General features: G+C 39.4%; 1 protein-coding gene across 2 annotated transcripts in view; it reads left to right on the forward strand.

Annotated features, from left to right (window-relative positions):
* The window catches only part of ralgapa2 (Ral GTPase activating protein catalytic subunit alpha 2), an 88761-nt gene that overhangs the window by 22552 nt on the left and 53830 nt on the right, over window positions 1-12379 (forward strand). For both annotated transcript variants that reach the window (XM_079458709.1, XM_079458708.1), the window contains exons 4-10: window positions 6926-6983; window positions 8268-8311; window positions 8450-8630; window positions 9488-9603; window positions 9708-9846; window positions 10680-10882; window positions 11030-11260. In XM_079458709.1, the coding sequence (XP_079314835.1) occupies window positions 6926-6983; window positions 8268-8311; window positions 8450-8630; window positions 9488-9603; window positions 9708-9846; window positions 10680-10882; window positions 11030-11260 (972 nt within the window). The remainder of the gene's footprint in view (window positions 1-6925; window positions 6984-8267; window positions 8312-8449; window positions 8631-9487; window positions 9604-9707; window positions 9847-10679; window positions 10883-11029; window positions 11261-12379) is intronic.

A 12379-nucleotide genomic window follows, 5' to 3' on the forward strand; every position in this document is an offset into this window, starting at 1 on the left:
GACCTTGCGGGTGCTTCAGGATTTCAATCTATTGTGGCATAGCGTGTAACCAATGGTTTATTTCTTCTATTTCCAAATAATTATGAATAATCGGTCCAACAGTTGTCCCCTTCTCACAAAGCTTCTGTCTGTAGCCTATTCAAGGTTTGTGCAGGTATCCTTTGAAACCTATTTGGTCTTGACCATGGCGGTGGAGATGTTGAAATGGAAGATACAGATTCTGTTGGCAGGGATCTTTTATATACATACACTCTGACTTAGGAGTACTTTCTTAAAGTAACAGGACTAATCTGTGGTCCATATAGGCACATAACCAATCTGTGGAGCAAGAATTCTTGCTGGTTGGTAAGGGATAAATGACTTATTTCACTGACTGAAACGCAAATCAATTCATAACCTTTATATAAAAAATGTCTCATGATTTTTTTGTTGATATTCTGTCTCTATCAGTTAAAATAAACCTACCATAAAAATGATAGACCCTTCATTTATTTGTAAGCAGACAAACTTAAAAAATCAGCAGGGGATAAAATAATTTTTCCCTTATTTGTATATTATATTGCATTTCTGTCAAAAGATCCTCCAAAAAATGACACACTGGACCTTTATCTCAACTGATAACCTGTTGAACAGCAGTTCTTTCACAGCATTAGTGCACAGAGTATACAGAAAATCTATCTGTGCATGTGCAGCATCTACACACTATGTGTAGCTATTTCTTTTTTACGTTGCTTTCGAATGCAAGCCACTTCTCTGCGCGTGTGTCTACAGCTTTAGTGGTAACCTATTGATACAAAGTTCAATCTGTGTCGGCTAAAATAAGGCAGATACTTATTTTACATGGACACATTTAATGAACAAAACAAAGCGTGTTTTTTTATAAGACTCAATAGTGTACTTTGCTCTTTTCTTCACGCCTCATTAGTTTCCAAACTTCTGATAAGCATCTTGTGTCCTCATGAATATACGGCAGCTAGTGGAGCTCCAGCCTAGGGTAACAGCAAGAGATGTGCCACGGTTGGTTTCACGCTGTGCCAGCGTCACACTGTTAATGCAGCATGAAAGAACCACAGCCACCATCTTACACGAGCATCAGCAGCATCCTCATTCCTCCCTCATCCTTGCACGGTTGCTGTTGTGTGTTATGATGGTGCTGGAGGAGACGACAGCAAACTGCAGTGTGGTGGGTGTTTGACCCCTTTTTTTATGGGTCGGCAGAGGAGAGATGATCGCTCAAGCTGCCGTCGAGAGGGGGGTGCCGGTGGGGGGCCGGTATTGTTCAACACCTCCTCCTCCTTCTTGAGCTTCTCTCTTTGTGTCTGGCACCATCCACCGTGGATTTTGCCTGCGTTTCGATGTGTGTAATGGAACACATGCTTCAAATGTATGTTTTTCTGTGGATATGAAATCCTGACCAATCTGACATGTGATGAAGCAGTGTTCACATTATCCCATCGCCCTGCATTACAGCAATTGTTATTTGCAATGCAGAAATCATCAGAAATGATCCAGTTTCATTGTCGTTTTAATGGGGGACACCATCGACAACGTGTGTTAAAGTTTTATGCAAATGCATAGCCATGCGGCGACTAGCACTCGTAAGCTTGTGTGTTCTGAAAGCATCGGATACACAGACAATGGCTTCATGCTGTAAACAGTGTTAGTCATGAAGTGAGGTCAGGCGTTCGATCGGGCTTTATCATGCATTGCAGCGGTGCAAAGTTGAAGATCAACTATCTTCACTGTGTCTTTTCACGCAGACTCTAGAGTCATCTTGAACGCCCTTTTGTCTCAAACACTCATCTGATCACGGCTGGTCAGGAAACCTCTCAGATGATGAATGAGAGCACTGTTATCACCCTCTACAGTCATTAAGAGTTTAAGACAGCGTCTTTGGCATCCAGATGGGCACATAATAGCGGCTTCCTCTCTGCTGCCCAAAGCCCTGTCTCACACTCACAGGTGCCACACACACACACACACTCGACACAAACACAAAGAGTCTCTTATGGCAAAGAGAGAGAGGCAGTTGGCAAAAACAAGACACACATTCGGCTGGTGTTCCATCTCCAAGTACCGCTCTAGGTTCAACATCAATGAAATAACATTTGATGTCATTGATGTCTTCTATTTAAATACTTGTGAGATTAATATGTAAGTGCTCATGTTTTAGGACGAGGATCAGCTTCCACGAAATATGACTGCTGGTTTTACAGGAGAATGTTTGATTCTGTGAGAAACAACCCTGAACCGGTTTCTTACCCCTGTGGTCTCAGGCCCTTCTGTCAGTCACCATCAGACCTCTGATCCCTGCATCTTTAATCTCATTTCATGTGACTGGACTTGACCCTGGGTCAGCACTGTCCAGTAGACTTTTTTGCCATCTTTACTTAGTAGAGAAATTTGGACATGTTTACATGTTTGTTGTTCACTATGAATGTGGATATCAGACTTTCTGAAGACTTAATATCAACTCAAGCATCTAAAGCTACTTAAGGCCAAGGATGCTTAAGGATATGCGTTAGGATATGGTCATTTTAATGGCGCAATGTTGCTTTTAACATAGTTTTACTCTGATTATGATTATTATATCATATTTCTTATATATTCGGTTTGTTTATTTGTAGGAATGACTTCACATTTAGGTCGTGGAGCAACACTATGAGATTTCCTTCAGATTCATGCAGTCAAAGTGAATTGAAACATGTAAATCTAACTACAGCTGTGTTCACAACATGCACATTAGGCAAGGCTACATCATGTAAATGTTTTAAAGGAACAGTGTGTAAGATGTTTTGCATTAAAACACCCAAAACCACTCGCAAAGTCTATCTACACTCATTCACAATGTTTAGCTATGCCTTTGTTACTGTTTTGCAACCTCTGGTGGCAAAGATTACATGTTGTGCCTTTAATTGTCCTTATTTCTCATGCACATTCTGTAAATGTACTCAATGAAACAGATTCGCAGTAACCTGGACGTTCAAGAGTGATGCTTACTGCAGTGGAACATCAGCGTGTTTTGTTCAATGCTCTATTTTTGCTGTCAAGCTTTCAAGATTTGGTGTGTCACAGTATCTGCAGCAAAATGACGCATTGACATCTAGTGGTTGAGCTTGGTATCGCAAATATTGGATAGACAAGTTTAGCCGAGTAACGTTCCCTTTGGTTTCTTTTGCTTGCTATCAGGAATGATATACCGGCACTCGATTGTTCGTGGATGCGTACACGGGGTTAAGGGCAGTGCGCATTAACGTTTGTTTATGTTGATGCTTTGAAACCGTCTATACAACATGTCCCTGATCAATGAAGCATTTTGAGAAAAAGAATCACAATAGTGTCAGCACTCTCCTAATCTGATGAGAACATAACCCCGTGATCATGTGTTAATATGATACCAACTTCTCTACAAAATGGAAAAGGATTTGTAATACATTAGTAACTCATTGGCCATCAGCGATGTCTATTTAGGCCTGTTAGAATGTTTCAGTATGTAAATGGCCTGAGAAGGTCATGAATAAGGAGCTTGAAGAACAGTCTTCTACCAGTCTCTCTCTCTCTCTCTCTCTCTCTCTCTCTCTCTCTCTTTCATCGCTCACTTCCTCTTTTGTCATCAGTGCCAACGGCTACATGTAACCATCTGATTCTTGTGAAATATACCCACCTGATCTACCTGACGCTATTCTTCTCTCTCCTCCCTTTTTTTACAGTAGTAATAGGTGAACGAGAGGATGTGTTTTATTGCGAATATAGGCATGGCATTGTTTGTCCTTATTATTTGTTTGATTATCATCTTGTTTGTTTGATTTCTGTTAGTAAATAGCAAATATTAAAAACACAAAATTAAGAATTAAAAAATAATTATCAAGTGTCATTCAGTGAAGAGACTGAAACGGTATTGACTCACTGTTAAGATCTGTTATCAAGTCAACATGACTTATAACACATTATGCTCAATGTTTGTAAGAGTTAAACATGAAATTGTATAAAAATGTTTGACGTAAGTGTTGGACTTGAATTTTACTTATTGTAAATAAGTTTATCGGAGGTTGGAGAAAAGTATTGTCTATTTATTCACTGTTTTATAAAATCCGAACCCTCAGTATACACCCTTAAATACACCCTGAATAGTCTTTAATAAAAGTAGATTTATTTCAGTTAGTGATCTGGAAATACTGGCACATCCTGTTCCTTTATTCCTCTGACTGTATCCACTCCCTCAGTGTTTCTTTCTCTTGTTCTCTTTTCTAGAAATTGTAGACTATTAAAAAAACAAGCGATTAAATTTGGAAGTATGAACTGTATAAGATATAATTTGGGTATAGATCCAGATGCCATTCATCTCTCCTAATTTACCAAATGTGTGAAACTTTGTGTTTATAGTTCTGTCTCTTTATTTGATTTATTGGAGTGATCGGCATTGTCTTGCTTCCCCCTTCTGGGTCATCCCAGTATTGCAGTGTCATTTCTAATGAAGTTAGAGTATTCTGAAATGGGTCATTTTAAATAAAACCGTTGCTTGACGGTACTCAGTATTATGATTCATGAATAATGGTATGACATGTCAATGATTTCATATTTTATTTTTTAACTCTTAAAGATCAAAGAAGGTCAAATGACAAATAATTTTCTTCTTTCCTTTCCCAATATATTTGTTAAAATACTTGGATCAACAAATTCCTAAAATCCTGTTAAGTTGTTTTAGTGTGTTTATTCTGTGTCTGATAAGGATTTCAGTTTTTGTACACATTTGTGCAAAAAGAAATGCGAAAATGGACTTAAAGTAATTTTTATCATAATGCAAAATATATATTTCCCCATTTTAAATTCGAGATTACAGTGTCCTGACTTTTGTGCGAGATCACCTGCTGTCCATATGTGTAGTGAGGGTTATATAAGCTGGACTTAAAAGCAGTCGAAGTCATTTTATTGGCCTCCGGTGTGTGTGTGGTGTAAATAGAGTTTCTATAGATGTCCTCTTCTCCTCACACCATTAGGGCCTTTTTCTATTTGCAGTATTACAGTGACACACTTGCAGTGGCCATACTGTTTCATATGCTGTTCTTTGAGGAATAACAAAACATTAAGCCTTATGCCTACAGCCTTTGTACTCTGACCCTTTTGGGTTTATTTTGTCGACTGGCTGCTGGCAAAAAAGCGTGTTACCTTTTATTACCCAAACTGTCATTGTCTTGAAGTTGTACATTATTGTTACAGTAAAGGTGCTTGAAGTTTTGTACAGTTTTGCTTTAGGGGAGGACATTTTATCGCTTAATGGTGATTTTTTTATGTGAAAAGAGGTGTTGGCGCTGGTGCAAGCTTTTAGTAAATCTCGGCCTAAATCTTACGTAATCTTATCATTGTTACATTGTGTAACGTCTCTATACTCGCACAGGATTTGTTTTGTCACATGCTTTCAAATGACAGATATAGAAATATACACTGCCGGTCCAAATTGTCACTTGACTGAACTGTTTCTCATAAAAAAAGTGTTTCATTTGTATTCAGCTTCGGCCAAGAATTTTCATTTCGGTGCATCCCTAAATATTAGTCTATTTTGTCAATATTGATCTACTTCTCTTGGCGTAGTCTTAATTAACAGTCTTGTCAATAATCAGTTGTTTAAATAAAAAATGATTAGATCCACAGAGTAATAAAAAATAATAAATGTGAAAAATATTTATTAGTTGGAGCCGTAGTCAGAATGCATGTCAACCGCTGTTTAAATAGCATCTCAAGGTGAGACTTTAAGAAGCTGCTTTGATCAAATGATTTCTGCAAATTCTACACAAAGACTGACTACACTGAAGATCATCAAACAGAGGATGTTTGAGTAAAAAATGAATGAAGTAATCCTAAACTTTTGACTGTTAGTATAGCACCAATTGTTATTATTCTAAAAACAATTAAGAACACATTATTGAGCTTCACTATTCACTCTCCTATTAATAAACTGCCCAGTAGAGGTCTCCGTTCAGATATCAGATTGAAGTGCCTCATCGGCTGTTGGTGCCACTCAGACACGCCGCTTCAGAATATGTGGTGGCACGTGACGGCTGTAAATCCCGGACAGCGTGCAGGCCCATCACTCCTCGCCTAGTGTATTCTCAGTCATGCCCGCTACGTGGCAAGCACGTTGAGTGTGGATAATGCAGATGCAGGAACATCCGCTGTAATGCTTCATCCGAATGCTTGGAGAGCTGCTGCAGATTACCGCCGTCTCTGGCATCCGAAGCCACCATCCCATCTTGTGTTGCCGCACCGCATGGGGGTGTTTTTCGTCACGGCGACATGCAGAAGTAAAGAGACACCAAAACCTAAGCTTTCCTCCGTGGACCCCGAGTGTGCGAGCTTAAACAGACAGAAACTTCGCCAACGGTTGTTTGTCTGCTTCCTCAGCGCAATGACAGGCTGTTATCCAGAGATGTCGTCCTCTAGACGCGGCGGATCAATAAAAGCGTGCCTGAATGCTCTCAGCCTCATGTGTCATCACGTATCACATCAGCACAAGAAGTAGTCGAGAATGACAACGTGAGACAGGACAGTTCGCTTCTTGAGTGACGGCTGTCGCACAACACGTGAGATTATGTTGACAGAGAGGCAGGTTTACGTGTAGCGTGTCAAGGCCGACACTCTTCGAGTGTGTTATTAGAAGGATGGCGTAAAGGAGTGTTGACGGACTTTGCATTGTCAGAATTGATCCCTGGCCATCCTTGTTTGGTTGAGTGTATCATGATGCCATTACCCATAATGCACGGTGACTGATGACACGACCTTGTCTATTATCTACTTATCTCTTCATGCATTACCCTAATAGTTCACCTGAAAATAAATCCAAACCATGATTTACTCATCCCTATGATGTTCAGTGTGTGGAATTATGTCTAGTTGTTCTCAATGTTAACTTATGTTATTTTTCCTCTAGAAAATTCTTCAACTTCTACCTGAGAAAATCAACAGTCGATGGCAGTTTCACAGTATAGGTAAGTAACTCTAAACACCTGTTAGACTGTCGCAGTAATTCACTGAAACAGCCTCTTTGTTACTGTGAACCGTCGAGTGTGAGTTCCACGCGCATCTGCTGGTGACTCGGGTTCAGCGGCGAGTCAGTGTACCTGTTTTAAACGCTTCGCTTTTTGATGGAAAATAATATGATACACAGAGAGTGAGAGCGGGAGGTTAATAAATGAGAAATGCAAATGAGAGGCATGATTTGAAATGCAAATGACTAAATTAAAATATGCGTCTGGGGGTTTCAGTCTCTCGTACTGGAAGACCCTCAAAGGGGGGAATAACCTCAATTAGAGCGCTTTTTTCATATTGTCTCGATTCATTCCTCTGGGAAATATAGTCAGAGATTCATGCAACAGTTTGGGTGTCTTCGGGTATTTCCAGTAGTTTGTATATTGGGCAAAGATATTTTCTTCTGCTCTCCTCATACAGTCCTTCGGGCATAAAAACATAGAATAGCTTTTTAAGAGCGAGAGAAGCAAGTAGGGATCAGCATTTTTGAAGTACGCAATAGATCTAAAAGGAATAGTTTTAGTGCCGATCGTAGATGTCTGGGGCCCTAAGCAAACTTCTGAGGGGCCCTTGTACAAATAATTAAAATTAGATATAAACATAAAAGTAAACTATAACAAAATAATAAATCAATTTACACACTTAAACGAAAGAAGACTGAACACATGACAAATACAATTTACTCAAGAAAGCCAAGCATACGAAAACACAAATAATTTCCTAAATGTGATGGCACAAACTAAAAATGACATATTATCATTGGCAAACGAAATACAGTTGATCTGTATCAATCTGTACTGGAGAATTGTAAGATAAGTAATTTATTGCATAATTTGGCAAAACTAAATAAGATTTTAAAATAGTACAAAAACACGCCGTCTTGTTCTTTTGCTTTGCGTTATTTCGTTTTTTCAAGACGGACAGCTCTGTTATGACTCAATAGTCATATGGAAAGATGCATATCAGCACATCAAGCGCATTTTATTACCTGCCACCCACTACATGATATCCGAGTATGTATCAGTAATTAAATAAAGCATTAAAAAGGATATATACAAATGATTCCTCTAAAATGTCATTTGCAAGCTATAAAAATAGTGTCTTGTTTACATGATGTTTATGATTAACCCTGGTTAATATTATTAAAACTTAATTTAAAAAATGTCCATGTGTTTATGTGTAAGAAAGCTGTTGATGTGTGTTAACTGAAAGTATTCTCAGACACTGTTGTTTTTATCATTCAGGTTCAATTCTCAAAAAGCTTTTGCACACTGGAAACTCATTCAAGGTAGGACCAAAGAAATAAATGATTTTCTGGTTCATGTAAAACCAAAACATTATGATAATTGCATTTGGCTCTGAATCTGATATATGTGTAACCAGGTGCAATGCTTTTAAGGTTGTGATGATTTGTGTGTGTGTGCAGATCCGCTGCGACGGCATGCGTCTGTTCCTGCTCTGGCTGCAGGCTCTGCAGAACAACTGTGCCGAAGAGCAGCTCCTCATCTTCGCCTGTCTGATCCCAGGATTCCCTGCTGTACCCTCATCCAGAGGACCCTGCACACTGGACACCATCATATACAACCCCTTCTCCAACCCGCCTGACGGTAAAACACACACAACCACAGAGTTTTGGCGCACAACATGTATCAGCTGGCCCATTAAAGCGGCCCATGGGTCTGTTAATTCTGAGCGCTGGAGATGAAATGAACTCGCGTTCAGATAATGTTCGCACCCCCTTCAACAGAAGCACCTGGACAAATAGGTTAAAGTCAATAATAATGTTCAGCATAGGCCGCTTACCTCTAAAGTACCCAGTCACCTCTTTATTCCTTCCTGTTCACATATTTGCCCTTCTTGCGTTTCATCCCCACCATTTTAATAACCCATCTACTATCTTTCTGCCATGGTATGCAGTTTTTAATGGCCATTAATGCTCTTGTGGCACAAAGACACTTTAAGTCTACTATTAGCGCGTTATAATCAAATAGCAGCGCACAGACGGCGTGCTCAGGGATGGAGGTCAGACTCAGTTAAACTCTGAAAGGAAGCCATTTCCCTTGATGTTTCCTCTCGGAATAGATTTTAAAGATGCCCTTGAACTGGTAAGGACACGTTCGTTTCAAGCACGTCGAATGAGCTTGTGCTTATTTGAAATGGGTGAATTTTTCTTTCTGTTTGCGCTGAGTAGCTTTAATACTTTGTCTGTGAAAGACATATTCACGCTCAAGGTTTTTCCTTCTTTTTGAGATGTCAAAAACCGTAGGGACAAATGTGGGAATAATGTTGAACGTCAAAGGTGGCCTGATGTCTTATGCTAAATGTTGTGAAAAAAAAGAAGTAAAATGTTGTGCACGTATAGTTAAAAGGTGAAGTTTTATCATTTTAGAATAGGACTGAATAGAAGCACTGTCTGTGTTTTATTCGAGACAACCTGTGTGACTTCATGTTTGTGGTCTTGCAGCCAAGATCGTAGCAGAAGAGATCACCCCACTGGTGCCTGCTGTTCCTGGAGAGAAAGTGACGGAGGACCACATCTGCTCCATCCTCCAGATCGTCCTGAAGGTCATGGTTGTGCAGGTGAGACCGTGTTCGGTCTGTTTCTCAGCATCAGCTTAACGGTGGATGTGCATATTGCTCATAACCTGATTGTCATGACATTTGAGCGTCTGATTTCTCCACAGGCCTCCAGCTTAGAGTGGAAAAGCAAAGAAAACCAGGACACAGGCTTCAGGTTTCTGTTCTCGCTCTTCAAGAAGTACTACCTGTCTCACCTGTTCCCCGCCTTCACAAAACACACCAATCTCTACAAACCACAGTTAGGTGGGTTTAACCCCTGCGTCCTAAAACTCATTTCACAAGTAAATTCAGAACGTATGAATGAATACTAATTCCTTCAATGCAAACTTTGCGACATGGGAGCCACCATTACATTTCAAACCCAAGTGAAGGAAAAAAGAAAAGCTCAAATACTTAAAACCTCGGCCCTGCATAGCAAGGTATATTTAGATATCTATATTTATTTATTTTTTGCACCTTCAGATTCCAGATTTTCTAAAAGTAGTCCAAATATAGTGATATCCTGACAAATCGACCCAAAATGACTAGTTTTGTGCTCACAAATATGTAAAACAGATGTAATATTACCGAGTGAAATATTTGACATTGAGAGTTTAAATATTTTTTCCACATTGACTTTTCAGTTATTACCTCTTGTTATTTTTCTCGAATTCACGTCAAGGCACCAGGAAACTGCATAGTGCATCCTGGCGCCATCTGTTGGATTTAGTCTGTCAAATCAGTCATTGTGACCAACATTCTGTCTCAAATGCAGTAGTGTTTTATTAATACATTAGAACACCGGCAGCCAAAGTTTAGCCAACTTTGGTTTATATCATGAGAAATCAGGACAGAAGTGGACACAATAGACGGATTACAGCAGCAGGTGTAAACTGGTATGTGCGCCTTCGTCCACTTCTGATCCGATCGACCTAAGCACATCGCACATCTTAATACCAGGCATATTCAAGCCTTACGAAGACTTCAGGGAGCCGCAGCAGCGGGGCAGAAGACGACCCATGGCTTACTTGAATATTCGATTGCAGACTAACACTGTTGCGCCTGCCCATTTAAATGTTGTTCTCTGTCTCTCTCAGATCTTCCCATACACAGACCAAAGCCTCTTTACGTCCCCGTGACGCGTAACAACGAGAGCACGTACTGCACCAGGGACCAGTACCTGGCTCCCCGTGTGACCTTCATCACGTGGCTCGTGAACTTCTTCCTGGAGAAGAAGTATGTGAACTCAAACACGAGCAGTTCGAAGAATGGAGGAGAGGTGCTTCCTAAACTCATCCAGGTGAGTGGAAACAAGATCATGTAGAACTTCACCACATTGAAACTCCGAAACCCAGAGAGATGCCCGTTTAGCTACACGGGTGTCCTATTACTTGTAAATGCATCGCTGAGAATGACCTGGAAGTGTTGATCTGTGTTGTGTGATCAGACTGTGACTGCGGGCGGCATCAGTCAGGAGAAGGGCTCTGATTCTGAACCCAACGGTCCTGTGGATCAGGACAAGAGTCACTCAAACAGCAGCACGCTGTCCGATCGCAGGGGCAGTAACTCCAGTCTGTGTAGCATTGAGGAGGAACATCGAACCGTCTACGACATGGTGCAGTCCATCCTGCTGTCCACCAGAGACAACGTTAATTTCGTCAATGAGGTCTTCCATCAGGTCAGCACATAAAAATGTATAACAAATATCTTGAAGATTTATTCATGTAAAAACACAATAATAATAATAGTAATATTGGAACGGAAAGTGCTGCTGGACCAGTGTTTACAACATGCGAAGAGAAATATGTGTGTGTGTATATACAGTACATTATACTGTACACAAATCCTGTAGCTTTCCTGTAGCTCAGTGGTAAGATCGTTGTGTTAACAAGGCAAGGTTGTGGGTTGGATCTCAGGGGATTGCAGATACCTGTATAAATGTATAGGGTAATGCTATGTAAGTCACTTTGGATAAAAGCATCTGCCAAATGCATAAATGCAAATGTATTCTGTTCTCTGCTGCCACACTGTGGCCATATTGTGTTATTACAGTGTGATTTCTTTTTTCTGAATTACTAAACAGTTTACAATTTATAAATAATTGTTGTATTTATATAATAATAAAAATAAGTATATTTTTAATTTACTATAGTATTCTATAAATATTACATTGCATAATATTATTATATTAACTAGTATTATGCATAGATAAAAAGTATTGCTTCCTTAGCCTGAATCACTTCATTTGATTTTCTCATTTTTGTAAAACGTCTTTGCTTAAACGCACAAGACAAAGTTAAGTGTGTTTCGCCATGTTTTCTATACTAACAAAATTGTTATCTGCTGCCACACTGTGGCATATTGTGTTATTACAGTGTGAGTTTATTTTTAATATTAGTATTATTTATATAATAATCCTAATTATAATTTACAATAGTATCCTATACATATCACATTATATAATATTATTTGTATTCGTATTCGTATTACGATTACTTATTGCTATTATTATGCATAGATAAAAAAAGAATTGCTTCCTTTGTCTGAATCACTTCAGGCTAAGGAGGTTAACTTGTTTTTCTCATTTTTGTAAGATGCTTTGGCTGAAACACAGGAGAAGAAATATTGTAGTATAGCCTACTTTGATGTGGTGTACTTTAGTAGTTATATCATAATGTTGTATAATTACAGTGATATACCACCTCTTACCATAATAAATCCCCTGTTCTTAGACGAGAGGGTCTGCTAAGGGCCCAAATGTAAAGTGAACAGTTGTTTGAGCGTGAATGTTTGTGTG

Source organism: Barbatula barbatula (assembly GCF_947034865.1).
Source record: "Barbatula barbatula genome assembly, chromosome: 6".
NCBI classification, from domain to species: Eukaryota; Metazoa; Chordata; class Actinopteri; order Cypriniformes; family Nemacheilidae; genus Barbatula; species Barbatula barbatula.